At 37.7% G+C, this 26,137-nt stretch overlaps 1 protein-coding gene across 5 annotated transcripts in view; it reads right to left on the reverse strand.

Moving 5' to 3' along the window:
* The window catches only part of LPIN2 (lipin 2), a 45,889-nt gene extending 21,719 nt beyond the window's left edge, over positions 1-24,170 (reverse strand). For 2 of the 5 annotated variants that reach the window (XM_075142041.1, XM_075142045.1), the window contains exons 1-4: positions 14,883-15,241; positions 8,864-9,064; positions 5,952-6,047; positions 2,154-2,452 (exon numbers count right to left, since the gene is read on the reverse strand). In XM_075142041.1, the coding sequence (XP_074998142.1) occupies positions 2,154-2,452; positions 5,952-6,047; positions 8,864-9,064; positions 14,883-14,969 (683 nt within the window). In that variant the 5' untranslated portion in view covers positions 14,970-15,241. Of the gene's footprint in view, positions 1-2,153; positions 2,453-5,951; positions 6,048-8,863; positions 9,065-14,882; positions 15,242-17,352; positions 17,372-23,893 lie in introns of those variants that run through there. The other 3 variants (XM_075142042.1, XM_075142043.1, XM_075142044.1) reach the window with 3 other exon arrangements.
* Positions 24,171-26,137: the final 1,967 nt, after the last annotated feature.

A 26,137-nucleotide genomic window follows, 5' to 3' on the forward strand; every position in this document is an offset into this window, starting at 1 on the left:
CAGTAAGACGCACTGAGCAGACATGTATTGTATTTCACACAGAAGTCCCTTTTAAATATTTCCAACATAAGTACTTCAGATCTTTTTACAGCTTTCTGAATTTAATTGAATAAATAGCTATTCTCAGGATACAACTAACTTGTTTTAAGGTTAGATCAAGGCATCATGGCTACACAGTGGATAGAAAACACAGAAGATAAGCCTGGAATTTGAGTGGAAAATTCAAACCAAATTACTTTAAGCCATTATTATGAAAGAAAAAAGAAAAAATATTTTTGTTCCATTAGCAGCACAGTTGAACTGGACTTCTTTCGGAATGCTAACACTAATTTCTCTTATGGATGGAGAAAAGATTTTAACATTATCTACTAAAACATATAAATATTTAGAATTTACTTACTTAATACAGCCTATTAGACCCTAAGCAGTTACAGTGATCTACCTCATTTGCACAAGTCTTTCATCTGGAAGACAGTTTACACTATGTTAAATACTGAACCCTAAAAATGTCTTACTAACTCCACTTCTTATTCAGAAGTATTATTATTATGAAACTCCATGGCGACGGCTTGACTTAAGATGAGCTACAGAGACTGTACATCCTTTGTATTCATAAACCAAGCTAACTGCAACAGAAATATGTTTCATACTATCTTTGTCTGTACCCAGTGCTAAGTATCTCCAGATACTCTCAAAGATGAAAAAGGTATTATTGAACAATTAAGTAAACACACACAAAAAAAAAATATTGCAGAGAGTTCCTCAATATTATGACTTCAGAGGGGCGCAAGATGACACACGTGGTACTGAACAGATTTTATTCTCTGGGAATTTGCGACCAAATGAGTTCACATGAAGCATCAAAAAAATCAAATTTCATCCATAAGTGGATAAATTTGAAGGTTAAAAATCCAAATGCAGTCAAAGATTATTGAAAGTAAGAGGGGGAAATCAGTATGCATCAACCTATAGAATCATAGAATCGTTTCGGTTGGAAAAGACTTAGTGCTTTAAGATCTTGCTTTTCTTAAATTGGAAAAAAAGGCAAAATCTCAAACCAAACAAAATGCCAATTCCCAGACTTAAGCAGAGCAGTGAATATCTAAATGAGAATTCATTTACATAAATATGACAGTGAAAAAATAAGGCAAATGGACTAAGAAAGCCACAGACATTCTAGAAAACACTTTAAAATCTAAATTACGTTTGTTGTGTTTTATTGGTCATAGGTGTGATAACGGTTAGATTCATGTTTTCCTGTTGCACTAACCTTTTTGACTGGTACTTACTAAATTTGAAACTCCCTTGAAGACCCATACTGAAGAAGTTTTTTCAGTTATGCTTTATTCTCTTATACCAAAACATTCTTCCAATTCCCAGACCAGATCTTGAATTTATTCAGACAATACTACATTAACAGTAATGCTGTCCAATAACCATCTAGCTTTGTCTAAAAATTAAGTCCATTTCTTTTGTTAAGCAGCCTAAGAAACTTCCACATAAAACTGATGAGTAGGCCTTTCCTGGATTTTAAGCATTTATATGCTTCATAGCTTTCTTCTATTACTATAATCTTTCCTATTACTCATATAAGCTTCTTCAGCTTATTAGTACGTGCTACACTTTACCGCAAGCTCCAATTTACTAATAGTTTATCCACTTTAAAATACAGGACTGATTTTTTCTTCCCCTTCCTTTATGACTACATACATGTAAAGAATTCTCTTTACTAATGTGAAGGAGCATTCATTTATGTAGTTTTCAGTTACCAAAGTAAACTCCAAAGGTTACAGAGAAGTCAAATTCAGATGTGGTGTACTACAGGCATTCCACACTGCAGTTTATGTAGAGGTTACCGAACACACCAGAAGACCATTCTGCCTCAGAGAAATTACACTGAAACTTTTTCTCAGTCACATCACATTCTTTACCAGAATGGGCTGAATTGGATTTCATGTTCATAACAAAATGGCCAAACTTGAAGGATTCTGTAAATATGTGGAAGATATATTGGAGTTTTGTTTGTTTGAGGAAAAGCCTACCCAGAGCCTACTGAAACTTACGCATTACTTGCGTAGAGGAAAGGTAACAAGTCACCTTTTAAATGTTCAGTGATAACAGTGAAAGCAGTCAGCAAGTATCTGATAGTTTACCTTAGGGGTTGAACGCTTTTTTCATCATCTGAGCTTATTTCCATTTCAAAAATCTCTTCCGTCCCAGTAGAAGAGATCTGATCTTCCTTCCTGATATCCTGTTTGTATTTCTTTCTCCTTCTTTTTTTCTTTTTCACAGAACCTGGGGTGAATACAGTCTCTGTTTCCACAGAGTGTGGAATTTCTGAGTTTACACATGTCCTCTCATTTTCACCTGATTTCAAATGATTGCCAGTGTCTTTAAAAAACTGGTCTTCAGTGGGTATTGGAGATGTTGCCAAATATGCAGGAACTTTTTCCTAAGCAAAAAAAAAAGAAAATAAAGAACAGACTAATTTTTTTACTTTGTTTTGTGCATACAGGATAGTTGTCGGCTACAAGATTAATCCTTGCATCTGTATTTAGACACAAAACCATACAATAGCCCAGTAGTATGAAGCTGATATCCAGAAAGGAACCAAGTTCACTACAGGGATTACAAAAGTCCAGAAAAATGAATGTTAGTATTCTTAGTTTCAGACATAAACAATTGATTTTGCTAGCAGAACAAATACTCAGTCAGTGGAATGTTTTTGAAATTATCTGCCCTTGAGCACACCAGTTCTATCCACACTTAGTAGATGTGTTAATAAAAATAGGTTAATTAAATCCACTGCTGTCTATTTACTTTGAAACAGATTCATAGAAAGGTGTAGGTTGGAAGGGACATCTGGAGATCATCTGGTCCAATCTTCTGCTGAAAATAGGGCCTCAGGTTAGGTTATCGATGGCCTTGTCAAGCCAAAGGTTGATTATTTCCAGTGAGAGAGAGTCTACCACTTCTCTAGGCAACCTATTCCTGTGTTACATTGTTCTCACAGTGAAGGATTTTTCTTATATCCAGCTGGAATTTCCCCCTTGCGCCCTTTGCCCTTTGTCTTATCACCAGGCATCCTTGTGAAGAGAGCGTCTCCGTCTGCTCTGTAACTACCTTGTAGGTATTGCAAGATTGTGGTTAGATCCCCCTGAGTCTTCTCTTCTCTAGGCTGAACACAGCCAATTCCAGCAACCTTCCTTCCTATTTCAACTTCTCCAACCCTCTGATCATCCCTCCACTGAACTCCTCCCAATTTTCCATGTCTATCCTGAACTCAGGAACCAGAACTTGGTAGACCAGAACTGTGTTCCAGGTTTGGCCTAACATATACTAGGTTGAGTGGGACAATCCCACATCCTTCCATCCTCTGGCTGTACTCCTGCTGATGCAGCCTAGGACACCTTTGCCTTTACTGCGGCCAGGGCATACTGCCGGCCTTTACAGCAGAGATGCATTTCATCCAGTCAGACCCCAGCCTGTACTGCTGTGTGGGATTCTTCCAACCCAGATGCAAGACTTCACATGTATCTCGGTTAAACCTTGTGCAAATCCTGTTGGTCCAGTCTCCCTGCCTGCCAAGTTGGCTCTTATATGGTGGCTCTTTTTCTGGCCTGTTTACCTCTCCTCCCAGTTCAGTGTTACCCACAAAATTGGTGAAGGTGCATTCAGTGTTGTCATCCATGTCAAATACTATTTATGTAAAGTATCTTTCAAAAAGAAAAACTCAACTATAATTTACTCACATTAAAACTAACAAACAAACAACTCTCAATTAATTACAACTCACTGCCCTTTAAAGGAACAACTCAAAGGAAAAGCTTTACCAATGGACAGCCTGGAGTTTATTTACATCATAACAAGAAACTTAAAGATATTGACACCTAGACTGAAAGAAACACTCTGGGAAAGGACAAAGACAAAGTGGAACAAAAGTAAAAGAGAATCGAATTTGCATAGCGAGGAGAAAGAGAAAAAGTTATGGAGCTTCATGTTAAGAATAGAACTAATTACAACATGCCTGTTATTTTACAGGACTCTTATGCAGAAGATTAGTCAGGAACTACACTGTGATCAGAAACAGCCAGAACACCGATACTACTTTTGATGTGTTCAAAGTCTGAACTGCTATTATTTAATATTAAATTCAAACTTTCCATCGAGTTAAGAGTTACAGACCAAGTTTTGTTCCACTGGTTGTAAAGTAGAGAGAAGTGGAGAAAGGAGAACAAAATACAGCCTTACACACACACAGATTTTGCATTGTGAAAAACCTCCAAATAAAATAGCACCTAAAATAAAGTTAATATTCTATACAATTAGTCATAAATAATCCAGAATACCAAGACAAAATTAAAAAAAAAAAAAAAAACAGAGGAAAAGTTAAAAGAAAACTGGCTGGAAAATGATGCCTGAAGTTCCATTATAATAGTCCTGATTTACGTGAATTGAGGCATGTGGTGTTACTTCTGAATGTCAAGATGTGAAAACAGCAAAGACTGACCACTTGAAAGAACCTTTCTGAATCCATCGAGAACTCGATGAGAGCTTTATCGTTTATACCTTAAGCATAGCTTCAAGCAGTGATCACAAGGACATATTGATCAGTAGCAGAAATAATGAAGAAAAAAATGTCTAAAAGCACTAAAAACAACTCAGTCATCTACTTTGTAGCTAACTCAATCTATAGTTTTGACATGAACTATCAGCTTTCCAGAACACATTATACACAGGTAAGGCACTCTTGTTATAAATTAAAATATACTAAGCAAGTGCAATAGCTCCTTTAAAACATTGTACTGGGGACAAAGGTAATGGTTATAACGCTTGCTTTCTGAAAGTCTTAAGACTGATCAGTTCCCATCAACGGCTGACACAGACTACATCTATAAAAAACTGCTTTCAGTTTTGATTTTAATCATGGTGTATGCTAAAACAGAACCCAACCTTCCTTTCTCTTAAATGTTATAAATCCCTACCCCAAGTTATCATTTAGGGTCTTAATGCTTATTTTTTCCTTCCACTTTAAATTATATTTAACTCCTTTCAAAATGAGACCTTCCTCCAATCCCTCACAGTAAATAAGTAGCACCCTAAACTAAAAAGTGGATCAAGCTCATTTCCTTTAAAGACTCAAATTCCTAATAACAACAGGAAATTAACACCTCATCTTTTACTTCACGGAGACAAAATTTTTTTCTCTCTCCTCTAATTGACTATTTTCATTAAACTTTTTGGAACTTTGTATTTAGAATTTCTTTCTTCTGTCTTGGTTGAAAAATGCCAACAGATTCCAAAGTGATCAAAACCGAAGCTCAGGACTGACAAATATTGTGATTACATAGGTCCCATATCCTTAGGAAATCAGACTAAAAATGAACAATTATTCCTGTTTTTCAGAGGCTCATTAGCTTCCAGCTGCAATAGGTTTTTGAGAAATTAATTACTGTTATTATAATACAAGAAGAATTTTCAAGTCCAAGAAGTTACTGTTAACTGGTGAAAGTTTCATAGATAAAATTGTGAAAAACTGTGCTAAAAATTATAAGACAAATTAAAAATATGCCAAAATAGACAACCTTTATTAGTACAGAGGTCAGTAGCACAAGCTGTAAGAACTTAAGGCAAAAATTATTATAAGGCACTGCAATCTGTATAACTGCAGTCAAAAAGAATGAATATACTAAAACAAAATAAAAAAAGTCAACAAATCTTTCAAATAATGCTCTAATAAAAAAAAAGAATTAGTTACTTTATTATCACCAGTGGCAGAATTGTACCAAGCACCAAGCATCTTGGCAGCATATGAAAGTGATGTTAAGATTCAGTCTCAGAAAATCTAGCTTTCATAAAAGTTATAATATTGACAACACTATATTGAGCATTTTTAAACACATTACTCTGTAATAGTGCATTGTAGCCATCATGATGCACAAAGCCCTTACATTTTCCTCCTCAGTTTCTTGTACAAAGAAAGCTTCTCCATTGTCACCCAGTTTCATATGAAGATCAACAGCATCGCCATTAATTTCTATATCAATCTGCGGAAAGAGACAATTTAATGTAAATAATTCATCACAGGGGAAAGCACTGACCTCAAGGCCCACTTAGCTCTGACAGTAAACTTTGTTGCATTGTATAATCATGTCTCTTTCTCCTCCCTCTGCTTTTTGAAAGAAGTCTGTTATAATAATGGTCTTTATTTTGTTAACCTGCAAAATGCATCATGCTCATAACACCAGCAAGAAAAATCGGGGGGGGAAAAAAGTCTCAAGACTGAATCTTGTTCAACTAATTTGGAGAGCTAGAAGTATAAACAATAATCATTGATCTAATCTTTATTTCCTGGAAGAATGATTGAGACTGTTCACGTTCATATGTTTAAAGCTCAACCTGAACTGGGGCCTGGTATGAATCAGAGTCCTGAATACCAAAAGTTCAAGATGACAAACTGGAAGCCTCTGGGAGGCAGGCTTTGTTTCAAAGGGATAGAGATTTGCCATGATTATTTCTGCAACTCAGTTAACGTTGTTTCAGATTTTCCTGCTCATGAGTTTACGGGGACAACCCTTCTGCAACCATAGTGCTTTCATCAGAGGAAGAATGTTTTTATTCTCATAAAAAGGTACTTTAACTTAGATTACATTGCACAGGAGGGGGAGATTACCCTTCCCCACATGTATGAAATAAAAAAAAATACCAAATGTCTTTCTAAAACCAAGCTACAACTATTTTACTTCCGCCTCTTTGCAAAATCTTGGGCATCCAGTTAAGTTCCATTCCAAATTTTTCCAAACAAAATGTGTTCAATATTCAGATAAAATTACCTTATTTTTCAGTAAATCTGCTTATCTAATGGTATCTGTATATCTGCATTTAGCCTAGCTAATTAAATATAAGTTAATACATGTCAGATAGAAACACAATGGACTTGCCTTACTGCAGAAAATGCCAATGGCATTTCAGGTTATATATAGACACTTTTGTCAAAAGGAGACCAAGAGTTAAATTCTGTAATTGCTATGAGATATCCAAGATGTACATTACCCAAGCTCTAGTTTCCTGCCAATACAAAAGAAAAAATTATACCCCAAGTCATACAGCTAGTATTGTGATATGAATACTCATATTCATAGTTAGTTATCGTGATATGAAATGGCCAGTCAAAAAGGAAAGAGAACTAATTTTAAGATTAGCACATGGACTGCCAAGAAAAAAAAACAAAACACCATAGTGCTAAGAAAGACAGTATCCATGTATCCTAATCCACTCCGTTATTCGCCCACTTATGAGAATAAAACCATTAGCCAAGGAATCCCAATCATAGGAGATGATAAATTACAGGTAGGTAACCAAACATGCATGGGGACTATACCCAAATCCTTAAGATAACAGCTTTTCTTTTTCCCCACAAGAACTGAATGGTTTTGATCTGAAAATTGTATTTATTTCACTACTGAACACAGTTTATTCTTAAAATATTTTCTTGAATTTTCAATTAAGTAACATGAGTCTTCTACACACAGCAGGTATCAAGAGTAGATGTTTCTACTATTCAACAGCTTTTTAGAGGTACCCTGAAACTGAAATCCTCCCAAATTTGGTTCAGCTTCTCAGAATTGTAATTAAAGACATTTAGCAAGCTCAAGTTTCAAATCACTCCTGTTGTTAAGTGCATCTCACTTGCTTAGACATTAGAAAAAGTACAGCTATACCACCTTTCTTGTACCTTGCTGAAAAAATGTAACGTAATCTGTTGCAGTATTGTTAAGGAAAATCAACTTTTTGTCAGCAGCGTGCTCCTTAAGAAGAACACTAGCAAGTGGGAAATCAAAACAAAAAAATAAAACAAGAAAACTGCTGCTAGCCTCTGTTACTATGATAAACTTACAACTTTAATGTGTGTAACTCCCAGTATGGACCATTAACAAAAAAAATGCTCTAATATAACTGCTCTTTTAGTTGCACTTTATTCTCATTTTACAACCAAAATATAAAGACAGGGGTAGTTTCCTGCAGTGTCCTTTCACTTCTTAGAAAAGCAACATATAATCCTGAGGTTTTATAATCTGTTTAAATCAATCCATCCTTTGGTAGCACACCCACAGGCAATACTGCCATACACAGTACTCCCCTACTGACAGTAATGTAAAGTTCCCCCCACAATAGGTCCATTTTTCAGTCAAATTTACAACCCAATCCAACTCACTCCCTAGGCACGATATGGAAAGGGGATGGCAGGACAATCTGCTCAGGTAGCGCCACAGTCTCAGACTGGCTGGACAGGGAATTGTACCAAGTCCTCTTTCAAATAGGCCCCCATAGGAATGAAGCTTCAGCCCCAGTTTTTATTTGCTTGTGGATATTAATAACTGCATTTTCTACTGCATATCAGCCTTGAACAGAGCTAACAAGGAGTAATATTTATGATAGGTCACCACCCTTAAGACATGCTCTATTTGTCCTCTGGACATTCCACAAATAATTGCTTGCAACATCAGGGATCAGTTAAAGGGCATTATGCATTTCTTTCCCAGCATACTTAAATAAGTAAATAAATAGCCATGTAAACATTTTAAGACTATATGTTTGTATTATTCTTTTTGCATAGCTCAAGAGCTGTCAAAGCTTTTCTTTCACAGTATTTTTTTTGCAGACTCCTTAGATTACCACAGGAGGTTCTGTTCTGCATTCCAAAACCATCACTCTGTACACAGCATATGTGAGAAACTGCTCTGTACTAAATCAGCCTGCTAACTGGGTATGTGGGGGGCTGGGGAAGGAAGAAAGGAAGAGGGGGAAAAAAGGGAATGCATTGGTATTCAAAACTTTGTTTTGGCCCACTTTCTGAACTTACCACTTTTTCTTTAGAGCGCAATACACCAAGCTTCCCAAATCGGACATGAAAAGGAGAACACTGGTATGTACCATCCTGTTGCCGGACCACAATGACATCAATGCATCCTGAAAGGGTTGCCTGATTAATGCCTTTGTACAGCTCCTTCACAGTAACCAGGACTTGTCCTGCAAGTTGTCCTACGTAGTTCATAGTCTGAGACTAAGGGAGAGGAAGAAAAAAAAAGAGTAAATAAATTTAAAAAACGTAAAAAGTTTTTTTAAATCAATTTTTTAAAAACATCTAAATAGATGTGCAATGTCATTTATCAATTACTCTGATTATTGTAACAAGCTTTACACAAATGCCTTGAAGAGTCAACAGAATTTTGAGCCAATTTTTACATTACTAAGTCTCCAGAGTTATAAAACCTATTCTTAAGAGTTTATCAACTTGAATCTATGATTATTTAAATTTTTAAAGTAAATTTTTTAGCATGTCATTTTTAAACCCCAAAGCCTAGATTCACATGATGCTTAATTACTCAGATAAGCTAAAAAGACAGACTCATTCTCTGAAGACTGCCCATTTAATAAAACTGATCTTCTATTGAAAATGGAGATAACTGTATATAAGGATGCAAAAAAATCTTAAAAGTCAGGAAAAGTTATGTAGAGCGTACTACATGTAACTCTTCCTTTACAGCTCTGTATTTTAAAAATGGCTAAGTCACCTTAAAGAAAGTATTAAAAGATCTAATGGGAGACAGATGAATTTGAGAATGACTGTGGAGAAAACAAATACGGAAGAAATCCAGTTTTCTTCCTATATAAGGAAAGCACAACACCAATGAATTTATTTGCCATGAAACAAGCACTAAAACCTCTTGCAACATAAAAATCATGAGCTTGTAAAAACCCTTCCTGAAAAGCACTGCCATCGACCTTCAGAAGTTAAAACTGAAACAAGCAAGACTTCCACCTGTGGTAGGTGATGCCAGATACTCAAAGTTACTGAGACTCTCCCATTAACTTTTGATTAAACAAAACTACAGTAAGTGTCATCTAGACTGACAACATATACTTCTCTAAACAGCTTAATGAAGCTTGTAGGTACCTATATTTAAAACAGCTGCTGAAGTAAAGTTTGCTCTGTGAAAACACAGTGAACCTAGCAACATGACCTTGTCCTGAACACATTTCTCGTCCACAAGCAGATGACCTACCAGCTAAAAACCATTTTTCCACAGAAATTACACCTAAACATTAAATTCCAAATACTACATTTTCATATGTGAAAAGCGCGTATTAACCAAGTTTACACACTCATGCAATATATTAACTGTAAAGAGTTATCTTACCCACTAACTACTTTCCACAGGTTTCACAAAATTTCAGTCAAGAGAAAACAAATCTTTTATAGTTTTTTGGGGTTGTTCATACTCCTGACATCAGAAAATTGAAAAAGAACATTATGTACTCTAGGTGAAGGAATCTTACTAAATGAGAGTGGGGAGTTCAGGACAGACTACAAGGAAAGGAAGATGCACACATTAAGAAGATTATGCTATAGTCAAAGATAAACGAAGAACACATAGAATCACTTATCGAACATTCTGTCTAATCCATTAAAAATACTTAACTGAATGAATGAATTTTGAATGACTGCAAGTCTTTCAGACTAAGAATACAATGTGAACTATAACTGCCAATAAAAAATAAAGTCCAAAGATTTCTCACAACATCTGAGCTTTAATAAAAAGAGGAGCAAAAACCGTGAAAGTGTTCTAATGGAATCCTAAGTGCAACCCTTTCTCATTCTGCCGTCTCCCATGTCCCACCCAAAAGACTGCTACAAGCTCATTTCAAATATATCCAAGCAATTGCATGTCTCTGAAGTTAAGGGTATTATTTGGGAGAACAAAGAGCCACTGTAAACAAGCAAAATACACAACACTGAACACATAACGGGGCTTAAATTGTAAAAATTCTATTTTGGGATAATATTTCTACAACAAAAGTGAATTTCTTTGTCTATTTGCTAATCTATTTTTATTAGCCTCTGAAGAAGGTTTAGGATTTTTCTCAATGCCTCTAAACAAAGTCGTATTGCACTACAAGAGTTCTTCCTCCTGATACTGCTTTCATTATCTAGGTAATTAATCAATTATTTCTGTTCTGAGCCTTCAAAGTCTTCCTTACAGTAACGCAGGGTACCTTGCATTCATTCAAAAGGAAGCTACTTTCGTAGCATCTAACAGTACCAATAGAACTGTAAACATGCAAGAAATCTAAAACTACTTTCACAGACTTACAGCAGCTACGGAAGTATTTCTCTCCATCTCAGGCTTCTCAAGCCTAACGTACATTACCTAATCATATTTAGATTTTTGAAAAAAAAAATTCCTTCCTCTCCACAAGACTTAAGAAGGAAAATGGGGGGTTTCCAACACAGACTTAAAACTGTTTTGAAATTATCCACAGAATTACTATGCTAGGTAACATGCTAGAGAATTTTCTCCCGTAGCTTTTGTACAATATGGTTGATGAAGACAAAAAGAACAGACTGTCATGGAGTGACTAATGAGATTAGCAGAATGGACTCCCTATCAACATTAGTGATTAATAAAATTCAGTTTCATCTCTAAGTAGTTTCATGTACAACTATAAAATGGACTGCTTGCTAATGAAATAATATCTCACTCTTGCTAAAAAGGGGAGGTCTCACTTCGACCTTTCTTCATCTGACCCTCTTCATGAGATGATTTTAGCTCACTGACACAGCTGGCGGAAGTCTACCCTTTTTTGTTGTTGTTGTTTGTTTCAGTGGGTTAGTAAGTTAGATTAGCTCACAAAGAAGAACATGACAAATACCAGAGAGTCGAGGCACACAGCAACACCAGAGAGCTAGAAAAAAAAAGGCTGGGGCAGGGAACTGAAAATCTTCCTTTTGACAAGTGAGATATTTGCTGCATCTCATGGAACTGTAACCCAAGACAGAAAGGTAGCAATATCTCTGCTTTACCGTTTAAGCAATTAATCTTCCCCTATAATGACAATCATTTTCAATCTTAGGAAAAATTCTCTAACACATAGTCGTTATCATTCATGGCTATACCTTGACCGCTTTCAAGAGGATTCTATGGTATTGGCTTACAAAGAAAAGTTGATTTCATGTCACCAAGGAGACTGAATATGTTAAAAAAAATGTTTAGCAGAATCAGGAATAGAAGTCCTTAATAGAATCTCCATTCCATATATTTCATTTCAATGAATAGGACTTGAGAAGTGGACATGAGCAAGGAATTCTCTATCATTTAAGTAGCAACTGTTTAAAAGATCAGAATTTCACAGCAACTGCTAAGAATTGAGTTCAGTTGATAAATAAGCTAGTTTTCCTCATATACATGCTAACTGACCTTGTTTAACCACAGAAAATCACAAAAAAAACCTACAAGACTTGAAGCATTCACCTGTTTTACATATATTCTTGCTTTCCTGTAGCGAAAGTTATCTTTCATAGATCTCAGTTACATTTCTATAGCTCACAGCACAGCCACTTTTATGATCATACATAAACAGAATAACCTCTTACATGTGAAAAAGTTACGAACTTTTGAAACTACGGAGTATTAAAAACAACATTTATAAGGAAGGAAGCTTTTTATGATCCAAGTCTTAATGCAAACATTGTTTTGTACATTGTAAGTTAACAAAATTGTAGATCAGAAACTAATGTATATTATTGCTTATCAGGCTGTAGTTCAGCTTTTAAGATAATGGTTCACTTTGTAAGATATGTTATTTAAGAAGGTTCGAACTATAGCAAGCAAATGATCAAACAGAAATAAAGTGTCACCACACACCTGAGAAACATCATATGTTTAATTTATCACAAATGTCAATAGAACCCCAGGTAGGAGATTTTAAAATTCTGAGTGGTTTGGTTTTTTGTTTTGTTTGTTTGGGGTTTTTTGCTTTAAGTTTTGTTGTATATTGTTGGAAACCTTGTGGTGAGCAGTACTGAATCTGACTATAGAGAGGAAGAGTGTTAATTAAACACTGATTATTGTGTCAATTCTTGCAAATGCAATAGAAATAGCCTGATCACAGAATAACCAGTAAGACAAACTATTTCCTCAATAACACTCTTTATTTCATGCTTAGTAAACATTTGTTAAATGTCATTGTCCCGAAAGCAGAGAAAAGCAGAGAGCAGTACGCCTTGACAACCTGCTATAAGAACCTAAAAAGCATGCCAATTTCCAGCTCTGCAATTCAAGACAGAAGTCTAATGGACAAGACAAGCTAAGAAAGTGCAACGCAGCAGTATTTCACTGTTTAGCTTTTAATTTTTATTTATTTTGATATCCAGAGTATATACATTACCTGACGCAGTGAAATTCCAGAACTCTGCATAAAAGCTAAAGTTAATGAAGCTCACTACTACTTATTCTTCTACGATAGCAAATTAAAAGGCTATCAATACCTAAGGTCTCACAGCAGAAAAACAATTTTTTGTGACTTTTGAGGCTCCAGAGAGATTGACTTTTGAATGTTTATGCAATACTACCTAGTTTTCAAAAATCCTTATAGCTGAATATATCAATACTACTAAGCTAAGTGCAACTGTAACTGGAATGGGAGGAAAGGATCTCTCTTTCCTATACTATAAACTAGATTTTTTTCTGGCAAGACGCCATTACATTGCAAAAGGCAAGAAACTGAAACTGCCTTTTTTTTCTTTTCTTTTTTTGAGAAAGAGCTTGTAAAATTAAATACAAAATAAGAAAAGAAAATACGTACTTTGGAAGTTCAAGAACTAAAAATAAAATTCTGTGCCTCCATCTATAAAATATTCAAATCAGTTAAACTAAAATTAACCCTGCATACGTTGGTTGGCTTCCTCATGTTACAGCAATAAGGAATAGAATGGCTCTCAGAAAAAATGATTAAACAGTACTACAGCTCAGATTAAGTATCTAACATGCTCTACATGATAGGTAGCCAAATTTTCAAAACTCATCACTAGGAAATGCTTACATTAGCATAACTTGAATGGGAGGTTTTGTAGATAGGAATTATATCCATGTACCATTAAAAAAGATGTTATTTTGGCTGCTACAAAACCAACATGTTTTCTTGAACAATTTTTTTATATTTTTCAGTAATATCCATATACAAGTGCAAAATAATCAAAAGTCTGTCCACAAATTTGTGTTTTCTGTGCATTTGGAGTACTGCTTTAGTAAAGCTAACCTGCATTTTTTGTGTTCTTAAAGCCAACACCTTTTATACAAGTGTACCCATGTGAACATGAACACTACAAATGCCCAGTTCAACAGAAAAAGAAGAGTGCAAGTTACTCAAAAGCAAGCTATCAGCTTGCTCTAGAGGGATATAGCTTTAGAGAGCATGAATTTTAACTATCACAGCAAAAAAAAAGTTACTTAAATGTAGCTCTTAGCTTACAAGAGAGTAGATATTTATACATCTCATTTATTTTGAGATACATTTAGAGGATTAAGAGATAGTCTAATGCCACATGATGTAAACAGTAAAGAAGTTGCATTTGTTTCAAGAGATTAGGTAGAAAAACAAAATTAAAAAAAACACATAGCAATGGTTTCCTTCAATTTATCTCATCTTGCCTATATTTGCATGTATATATATTTATGAGGCAGGAGCTTTCCTTAACCAGAGAAAATCTTTAGCAAGTGTTTCACTAGTTTCTATTTTGTACCCTGAAAAGATTGGGGGGGGGGCAGGAAATGACCATGTGAAACAGGACCACTGTAGCATCAGGTCTACTCAGCAAAAACACCTTTGCTCCTAAGTAAAGATTTCAATTGTGGTTTAGGATTGCTCCTAGTACTGCACAGAGCACTTATGGAACAAAAATAGGAAATAAAGTCAGTCTGTTGAATGCCTAATTAAAGTCTTCCACATACTATTAAATATAGGCAGTCAATTTTTATATATTTTAACTAAGCTATAGGAAATTATATACCCATACTTGGCAATAAATTTGTCAAACTCACCAAGATTCCAGAAGGAACCCTTTCATGGGCAGCAACAACACTTCTATTGAAGTCATCTTCAAAACCATCCTTTTCTGAGAAATGCATCTCAGAAAACAGGAAACTAACTTTCCACAGTACAGGTAAATGCAAAGCTTACAGCCATAACAGAATGTTGTATCAGCATTTCTTCTCTTTCCATAGAAGCAGAAGAATTAGACAAATCTTCTAGTCTCTTACAGAAAAATGTTTGGTATACTTTCCCACGCAGTATTATGATTAAAAAGGAAGTGCTTCTTTAAGAAAGCTCACATAGAAACTCCCTCACCAATAGGCTTTGCTTGAAATGTCACAGCCCCCTTGCGCTCTTTGAGATAAGTAATAACATGGGCAGACTTTGCCATATGTTTGCACTGATAGGTAATGATCTTGTTTTACATCAGGTCACGTGACTTTAGCTGAAGCTCCCATGAAAAGAAACAGGGATTTAGTTAATGATTCTTAAGCAAAGTCTACTTTAGCACACTTGGGAGACTTTTTGCCCACTGTTGCAACTCTACCACCTGTAGCAGCATTCAAAGTCCTAGTTCAGCCTGCTGCACACCTAATTCAAGAATGCCTGCTGCCACTCCACGTGCCTGCTCCCTCTGCTGATGGTTTCACTGGGCTAGCTAGTCACGTTTTATAGGATAAATCTGATGACATTTCAGGGTCTGGAATTTGCAGGTTATTTTCCCCCCTTTTTGAAATTGCATTATAATAGTAAAAAGACAATTGACCTGGTGTCAAGGTTATACTAAACCATACAAACACAATGCATACCAAAATAAACATTTTTTCCTGTGGAAATTTTCCTACTTTCTTTAAACTGAATTGTTAAAGCAGTATAATTTGGGGGTGTGGACAATAGATCCAAGCTTATTGTATACCTAGCTCCATGACTGAGAGTAAGAATTAATTTTTGATCTGAGGAATTTTGAAACGTCATTACTTCTCTAAATAGTATCATGAATAGGTGAAATAACTGAGGAAGTGTAGTAGTATAAGGAAACAATTCTACCCCTGAATGGGAAAGACATTCTCTGAGGACCATTAATATTACCTCAACATTCTCATTACCTTAAATCTACCCATCTTCTCCCCACCCCCACGGTGTTACTTTGTGTCTGCTACAGAAGACTGTGGAGGACTACTACTTGAATTACAAGCTAAAAAATAATCCGGGATCCTGCTACCATCTTCACTCTACGCTCCTCTAAGTTTTGTAAATTTATGCATTAGGCTCTAATGGAAGGACAATGAATCACATTATTGGATGCAGCCAAATGGCTTGTAGGCTTCAAAAATAATTAATGAACTACACTCAAGGACAAAACTACATCAGTCTTGATGACAAACTCCTAAATTGAGTGTTGGGATTGCTACACCTGCAGTAGGGTTGCAATAAGCTGCTACCATGTCTGGGCCCTTTTCTATACACTGAGTAAATTTGTATTTAATGTGGCTCTTCACAGGAAAAATTACTGGGTTTGTTAGCAGACATGACAAGTATTTTCATAGGATATTAGGCATTACTAGACATGCTCAATTTTCCTCTGCTTGTTCATCATTCCTTTATCATGTTTGTGCCATTAACATATGGTAAAAAACACACAGTTACGAGCAGAATGGAAGCCAGCTTTGTAAGACAATGCTTCTTTTCAAACACTTGACTTGGCTTTATGTTATTTTTTTTATGTACTATTTTCTGTTATATCTATTCTATTTCAGTATTGCTCAGTACTTCAGATTGACATTATTTTCTTCAAAGCTTCTAAAAGTGTCTTAGAAGACAGCTTTTCTAGAATACAGATAAAATTGCAGTCACTGCAGTAAGGGAAGATTTAGACAGGTAATAAGCTTTGCACATTTAGTAAGCCTCCTTGTCTTTTATTTCTCAATATTAATAAGGTAAATAAAATATAATTCCCTCTGAGTAAGTTTAAGTACTGTTATTTACTTACAATTTACACAGGAAAATTAGCTTTAGCTTTGAAAAGCAAATACCCTGAATTTGGAAGTATTAGAAGCAGTTTTTCATGCAACCTTAAACCAGCTCTTCGGCGTGGGCAGATTTTACTGTGGTTTAGTCTCAGAAAGCACATATGAGTTTTTTCACTAGCCTCATGCAAGTTAATACTGCTGACAAAGATCAGTCAACATTCTATGTTTTTTTTTCTCTGCTCTTTGTGGGTCTATATATCTTATCCCATTGCTCATTAGCCAGAATCCCTGATGGGAAGTATGATTCCATTTTTAAATGGTACTTTTCTATAGTAACCTTCATAATATATTTGATTGCATTCATTTAGTTTTACAGCATCCCAGAGATGCAGTATTATTTTTTTCACCTATGCAATAGAAAACTCAGGCCAGGAGATTAGGAATAAAAAATACAGGGGTTTTAGCACCGTTAAAACTTGACTTCGCAGAGTTTCCCTCCATTTTTTACCTCTTTGCATATTCAAAGCATTGCTTCCATAGGCTACATTTGTAGCTGCTAATCAGATTTACGTATCCCAGATGGTCACTAAAAAAAAAAAAAAAGTCTGATTGCCTGTGAAAGTTACATTTAGGTGATTTGATTGTACTGTATATGAACTGTAGAACAAGCGTGGCCAGAACACAGCTACCGCACGTTTCGCCAGCTTTCATCAGTACATTCTAAGTTCTGGAAGGACGGAAGCAAGCAGAAATCCTATAGACATGAGCTTCTATCAGTATACAATCACAATTCGTTCAAAGATCAGGACAAATATGCTAAGACGAATGAAGGAGACAAATCCTTCTCTAATTAACATATCCTAATAGATATGGTTAGTATGGGACAACCTTTGTTCACGTCCCATACATCTCCTTCACCCCATCCTGCCCCAAATCATTTTACTTACTGTCAACTAAGAGTCAAGCACCACCGTTCTCAGTCTCACACCCCATCCTGACACTGGAAAAGGTCTCCCCAAGCCTCAACTCTGATTCCTAAATTCCACCACACTTCTCTATTTTCATGCACTTTTTAGACTTTGTCTGTTGGGTGCAAACAAAGTGGAAGAGTTCCCAATTCTCCTATAGAGATTACGAAAATCAGACTGGGACTGAAAACACTTTCCTGTGCCCAAGTTCTTGATCCTAGCCCTGGTCTGAAGCATCTGCTTACTGAAACTGGAAATAAAGCTCTGCTCATTCCAGCTTGTGGTAAAATACATTCAATACAGCATCTCTGTTACTTTTAACTGCAAAAGTCTATCCATTCTCAATAGGGACTTTTAAACCTAACTCAAAGGCTATTAACTTCGCTGAAATAAAATAGATTTAGACATGAATAACAGAAGACATACTGAATGAAGATCATCTGCCTCGGATCCTTTCTGAAACAGACACGAGAATTTTTCTAAGAGAAAACAGCTAAGAGTTTTTCCTCCAGTAGAGTGGAAACATACCATCAAGTTTCACTTCTTATACAAAAATGAATATACTTGCTAAACTTTTCCATATAAAGGCTGAAGGTGGCTAATATATAACTTGGAATAAAATTTTCCATTTTAGCAAAGTTATGTGGAACTAAAAATCAAGTTCTGCTCAAAAATGCTGAAAAAGACTAAAAGGCAGTGTTACCTGCTTTTACCCGCAATTCCCAGCCGTCCAAACAATAAAAATAATGAAAAAACCCTATCACAAGTAATAATAGCATGGTACAAGAATCCAAGCATCTCCAACAGATGTTGGAGAAACACCAGTGATACAAAAGCAACGCAATGCCCACTAAATTGGTGGTTAAAAATTAATAAAATCAAACGTCTAGTTTTCCATCTAAGATGCAAGATGTTAAACTCAATGCCTTCAAGATCTCCTGTCAGGTGGAGTCAAGAGCCATTCAAATTAGAATATTTTTTCAGTGCAGCTTAAGTATTTTTTTTATCTCCAAGAAAAAAAAATAGCAAGAAAGGAAATCCGGAGTTTATCTGGACTTTGTAGTGTGTCAACGGTTATATCTGTATGATCTACAATGAATCATCTGATTCCGGTATTATGGCATCTTTCCTCGTATTAATTTGAGCATTTTCTTCCTTTTTTTTTTTTTGAAGTTACCTTTTTTTCTGTTTACAAAGGAACATCAGTGAGAACAAAGAATACTTTAAGAGTCCATAAAGTGAGTTTTACTGTTAAAATGATCAGTTCAATCAAAAACTTAGGTTACACACAGACAAAAAGCTCTTATGTACGTGAAGACCTTAACTTCTGACAAGGTACTGAAAGGAAGTAACTGACTAATCCAAGAGTGCACCCCTTTGGAATCTGCATGGGCATATCCCACACAAGTGCCTGCCACACTTGACATTCTATTTCCAGCAGCAAAGACTCTTCCATAGCCACATCATCCTTGGTTGAACTTATTTCTAGACACATACCACAGAAACCAAAGTTTCTGAATCAAAATTCCATCTATCTCATTCTTAGATGACATACGAGAGAAAGCAGATGAAGAAGATGAAGATGATACATGTTTTTAGAAAGCACTAAGCATTTCCCTAATGAGCAATCCCTTATCTTTCTATTTTCTCCATTTAAAAAGGTTTCTTTCTAGGCACTGGTCTGCCTCAGGTGTGTTTATATTTTCTTACAATCTTCCAGGATTTAAAAGTCAAAGCAAAGGAACATAGTCATGTGTTTAAGCATGAAATGCATCCTGATCTATTAGTGATGAATAATTTGGCTACCTTTAGAATGGATACATGAATGTATGATCTGAGACTAGTACATATCTTCAGGTTGACAGAAAGAACAGAAATATACTTATTCTGAGAAATACATAAGTGGAATACCCAAGAAGTTCTAAATATAGCGTATATAAACAAGAAACCTTTTTTTACTTGATAGACTCTCCATATTGTTGAACTGATGAACATGTACCAAAATAGAACAACATCCATAAATTTAATTTGCATATAAAATTTGGCTATTTTATTAGAAAATAGGGCAAAAATGCTAGTCTTACAGAATTCCCACACAAAAGTATTCATAGCATGAGATATTGGGAAGGAGAAAATTAGATATAGCTGAGCAAAGTGGCATATGCTTACTCATTCACCAAACACAATCTACTTGCATTATTGAGCTTTAATGAACAGAGAGATCACATCTGTCTGAAGGATGTATCTGTTCATCCCTAGCACACAATAGCATGTCTGCATCGCCTATATGGGACATGACAAACCTGCAAAGCAACCTCACAGATTTCTTGTTTGGGTTAACATGCACACTTTTCATTTGGGAAATGAACAGCTTTAAGTCACCACTAAGTAATTTTTTTTTTAAATCATTGTATTTCAGTTCACATCACAAACTAAATTCTATAGTTAGCCAAGTGAGAGACAATTACTTCCATTTCTAATGGAATCTCAACTACAATTCATTATTGGAAGCACTTCTTCGAAAGAATTTTGCAAAGAATCCTTTATATATTTCCTTTAAAAGGTCTTTCATAACCATCAATCCAGAAGAAGTACATTTCCTGAGGAGACAGTTATGCAGTCTAAAAAAGACAAGTAAACCTAAAGACTCGGCCTAAGACTGGCTTAGCATGTGCTGGCTTCAGCCATGTAGACCAACACAAAAATGTCACCTGGTACACTGGAGACTTTTCTATTATTACTTCGCATATTTATATTTCTGGTATTGAACTTAAAAGCACTTCAGATAAAGAAATGGGCCAGTTCCTCAGTTAAAATTCTTATCCATTCACTCAGTACAGATAGCAGCAATGAGGCAGTGTCCCTTAGTTTTGGGAAAAGAGTGACTCAGGAAAACGTCTGGTGGTTAATGCATGTTGTGAAGTTAACATTACTGCAAAGGTGAAAGAAACTGGTAACAACAAAATACTTAAGTAGGAAGGGGAAGTTAGCATCCTTTACTTGCAAATTCCCTTGAAATATAAACGCAAGAAAAAATTAAGTTTCTATCAAAATTAAAAAAGAAAAAAAATCCCCCAAAAGTGTGCTCAAGCTCCGTCCTCAAACCCAAAGATAATCTGGCTTGACTTGGCGTGACAGTTTCATATTAAATCAGCCTGCCTGTAAGCACTAATGTTACTACATACTAGACGTTTCTAAAAACCAAAATGAGATAGCAGCTAGGCGGAGTAAAATCTCATTTTTAAGTGAAACATTCTTTGCAAAAGCAGCAACTTTTTTACTAGGCTTGAAGTGGATAATTTTATTTACAACTTTAAAAAATCTCTGCTTACCTATACAACAGTGAGATATTCACAGAGATGACATCTTTGTGTTACTGTAGAACCTTAAAATGCAACTTCAATAAGATCAAAGGTTCATGAAGAAAATACTCCTGATCAGCACTGCCAGATGCAAAAATCATTGGGATACAGTATGCTACTATGTGATGTTGTCAGAATTTGCCCCGTATGGGATGAAGACATCTAATGCATATGCTTTAGATCTGAATTTGATCACAAACATGTCTGTTTTGTATAAACCTGAAAGTTTTTTCACTGTGGATATATGTAACATGCAGCACTGAATCTCACACCAGAAGGTCCTTTCATCCCTTTTCAGACAGTTACATAAAACGTATTTGTAATTCATGATATAAACAATGATTAAAAGTTACTTTATATATAAGCCAAAGCTATTTTACAAAAAAAAAAAAAGTAATGTTCTAATTCAGCACAGATGTTCTATGATCACACACAGACCGTGAAGAACTATCTGTTTTCCTATATGCTGTGATCTTGCACTTAAGATGTAAAAGACTGAACAAGAAGAAAATTGTGATCTGGAATATTAACCATGTGAGTATCTTCCCAGAAAAGAGAAATAAATGCAACTAATTTCACCTCTAGCTTTGACAGAGGTTCCCAGCGTGGCTTTGAACAAAATCCTTTCAGCTTTATCTGATCTAGATTGCAAGTTCTCTGGGGCAGAGACCAAGTCATAAAGCATGCAATGCAAAGAAGGGCTATCTGAGCCTCAAGATACATAAGGAGGTGTCAAGTGCAGTAAGCACAGTTTATATTCCCCTATAACTGATCATTACTTTAAACTAGTGGAAAGAAATGCTGGAAGTAGGAAGAACAAAAAGTTCTCTGCACAGCAAAACTGGAACATTTTAGAGGTATGTCTTCCAAGTAAATAATAACAAAGAACTGAACTTAATTTTGTAACAAACCAAAATGTTAAGTACTAAGAATAAGACAAGTTCAAACACCACCTCTTTTACAGGCCATTAAAAAACCCAAACATTTTGATATGCTTAACTGAAAAGTTATGCTACGAGCTTAAAAATTAATCCTGTAATTGCTTGTGAGAGCCTTTCAGCACTATCTAGTTATTCCTACTGTAATTAAGAATAAAACCAGATAATACAGCATTTCATTCAAAGTTCCTGACATCCTGAGTTCATTTAGAAACTTTTTAACTTTAATCAGTTTAATATACTACTATATAATAGTAATATGTTTTTACAGAGCACCTCACAGATCATTCCCTTACTTCACTCAAGTAAAGAGATCTTCCTTCATTTTTGTAGAGATGGCAAAATTGTTTACATTCCTGTATGTTCTGGGATGCAAAGAAACTATAGCAGGGGCTAGGAGAGAAGGCACAACTGATGGCCCTGGCTGGAGCTAGTTTGTGTTGCCTAGTATACATACAAACAATAGTTAGGTACCTACTGAACAAGTGACATGCCCACACTTTCAGTTACACAAAGTGAAGGCATATTGTCACATATGATTTTTCATTCTGACTAATGAATATCTGTACATTCTTAAAACGTGTATAACATTACACTTCTTTCCTCTTGCAATATATTTTGCAAACGTTAAGAGCTCAGTATTCAAAACTGTCCTGAGAAATGCTACTATAAAGTACAAAAAAAGAAAACCAAACAAACAAAAAAAAAAACCCAAACAACTGAGATCTGTAGGATTGTCCATCATCTTCTCCTCTGTCAGTATCCTAAATAATACCACATACCGTGGGATACGGCTAACAACTTATTTCTCATAACAACAATGGAATTTTGTTTGGAAAAAAAAAAAATTAGACGATGTGCTCATATGTAGTGCAGCCAAAACACAGGTATATTTATGACATCATTTTGTGGATGCACACGTTTAAACAGCATATTGTCTTGCTCTGTTAAAAATCATTGACGTCTGCTACACGTACTCAGTAACCACCCAACGAGAGGAAAAATGCAGTTCACACAAATTAATTTAGACGTGAACTTGGCAAAAACTCAAATACATACACAAAAAATACAGACAGTATACTTCCAGTGATTACCACTTCTACTCCCTACACCAGCAGGGATAAACACAAAACACAAAGGAGGAGTGCCCCGCGGGTACGCAAGTTAACAGCCTGAGTTTAAGAAATGCATATCGGTAAAACGGAAGGAGCTCGGGCAGCAAGGCACGTATCGCGATTTTAACATTTAAGAGTCGCACCGCCAAGCAGAGCCAGTTAAACCGACGTTTCAGACCGGTACGCCGCCCTCATGGCACCGCAAGGCTGGAAGGCAGCTCCACGGGTCACCCAGCCCTGGCCAGCAGGGCAGGCGGAGTCGCAGCCCCCCACCCCCATCTATCCAGCACACCTGGCAGCCAGGGGATGGGGAGGGGATGTTTCCCCTTCACCCACATCCCCGCACACCGGCTGCGGGGAACCCAGGGCAGCGGCTGGGAGCGCAGGCACCGCCGGCGGGCGGGCATGCCAGCCGGCCCCGCTTCCCAACGACGGTTATGGGGCGGTGGGGGGGGGGGAGCTCAACGGCCGCTACTCGGAGCCCTCTGCGTGGAGGGCAGCGAGGCCAGGCCGGCAGCCGGGGCAGGCCCTCCGCCACCCACCTTCCCCCGCAGCCGTCCGGGCTCGCTCGGGGCCCCCACTCCCCTCACCCACAGACAGACACCCCGCCCCCGGGCGCGCCCCCTCCCCAAGCCGTCTTGGCGGCAGCGGCCCCTTCTCGCTTACCTTGAGCGAGGCCCGGCGGGACCGGCGTCAGCCGAGGAGGGGCGAATGGATGAAGGCAGGGGAACAGCAGGGAGCGGACGCGGGGAGGGGGCAGAGGAGCGCAGGGAAAGCCGCGCTCGCCTGGTTGCGAACTGCGCCAAGCGGCGGCCGTTGGTGCAGCGCGCGCACGTCCGCGCGCGCGCGCTAGCGGCGGGTTGCGGGGGCGCGCCCCCGCGGCGCGGGCGAGTGGGCGGGCGAGTGGGCGAGCGCGCGCGCGCCACCTCAGCGGCGTGGTCCCGCCTCGCCCCGGGCGCCACGTGACCTTGGGGCGACGGAGGGAGGAGGGGAGAGGAAAGGACGCGCGTGGCCCGCGCGCGTGCGCGTGGCGGGGGGCGGTTGAGCGGGAGCGGCCGGCCGTGCCGGGGCGCGCGTAGCCGCGGGGGAGGGGAGGGTAGCGCGACCGATCCCGCGTAACTGGCTCCGTGTGGGGCAGGAGGCGGCTGCGGAGTTTTAACCGGCGCCAGCGAAGCGGGAGAGAGGAGCAGAGACTGCGGCAACGGCGGCCTTGCTGAGGCAGTCGCCCGCGGCGGGGTGCGGGCGGCCTCCCCCGGGCCTGCCTTCCTCGCCTGTCCTCCCCTTCTCCCTCCCCGGCGCCGCAGAGCCTCTCGGGGGGCGGTGGGAGGCTGTGGCCCGGCCCCGGGTGGCTGTCGCAAGCGCAGAGCGGTGCTGGCTTGGGTGACGCATCCCGGCTGCCTACCGCGGTGACTTGGTTCGCGCCCGTTTCCTCAGGCGCGGGGCCGAGGTGATCAGCAGCGAAGTGCGCTCTGCAGCTATTTATAGCTGTAGTCTGAGCTGTCTCGCGGAATTAACACCTCGTGACGGGGATGTTTCAGAAGAGTCTCCGCGTTCGGGGTGTTTGCCACTTTATGTATCTGTCACTGCATTCTTCTTTTGAAAGTTACCAGTCTACCCAGAGGAGGCTGCAAAATTTTTTTTTTTTTAAATGAACGTGTACAACTGCAAAATAAAAATGTGTGCAGCAGGCCAGGTATGTATTTCAGGTCAGCAGCATCACTGCCCACTGCTTTTGTGATTCACGCCGCTGCTCACTGGAGTTGCCTTGATTATGTCTTATTATTTACTTGAGTCACACTATTGCCCAGAGGCCCCAGATGATATTGAGACATAATAGGTAGTAAAACAGGATAATGTCCTCACCCCAAACAACTTGCAGTATAAAAAAGGGAAAAGAAAAGAGAATTAGCACAATTGGAAATACAGTTTAGGTTTCACGAATGTGAATTAAGTGTTTTATCATTATCCACTTCTTTATTTTACTGTACTTTTATTTGTCTGCCAATTACTTTTTCATCTGCCAATCTGTTGAAAAGAGTCTTGTTAAAAGCTGGCTTTGCCCCACTTGGTGTTAGAGCCGTTTTGGGCTCTCACATAGGTTTCATATAATTGCTACATAAGAAATCAGGCTAGTTAACAGTATTCACTGCAACTGACAAAAAGAATGCTAGCATGCAAAGTAGTGCATAGACAAAGTTTACTGTGATAGTCTATGTATCTCTGAAAAGATCCTTGACAATCTTTTGTACCAGTCCTACAAAGAGATAAGATCTGTTTATTCATCTGTTCGTCCTGGTACAAGCTGCCTAAAAGATTATAGTCAGTGAGTTTGCTTATTTGCAAATAATATATTTAAATCCCTTTGAGCATGGAACTAAAAAAATCTATCCCTGCATAACATGCAGGCTGGATTTTTAAAGAAAACAGTTCATGGAAGAAGACACAGAGAATTACATGGATAGGGTGACTGCATCATACATATGTAAAAAGAAAGAAAGGTCAGCTTTCACGCCTGCCCATTCTGATGATGTTATTGTCATGTCAGAAATTCTGAGTCAATTTTGGAACACTTCCCAGGACTCAGGATAAATGGATGCAACACAGACTAATGGAGCAATTTTCCACCCTTCAGTGCAACCATGTTTCAGCTGCAGCAGTTTTCTGAAGAGGCCTCCCATTTGATATAATGTCATCATAATAATTACCTAGCCATGTTAGCATAAGATCTGTGTCATAAACACACAGTCTGTGCTTCAGCTAATAGATCATTTCCCTGCTTTACTGAGTTCCTTGTTTGGCATCTTAGTTGCTTAGTTTGTGAGGGTAACCACATCAGCAGTTGCTCTAACAATATTTTTATTTGTGTTCCCGTGATCTTATCTTTGCTGGTCATAACAGCAAGTGATTTTT

Source organism: Calonectris borealis, chromosome 2 (genome assembly GCF_964195595.1).
Source record: "Calonectris borealis chromosome 2, bCalBor7.hap1.2, whole genome shotgun sequence".
NCBI lineage: Eukaryota > Metazoa > Chordata > Aves > Procellariiformes > Procellariidae > Calonectris > Calonectris borealis.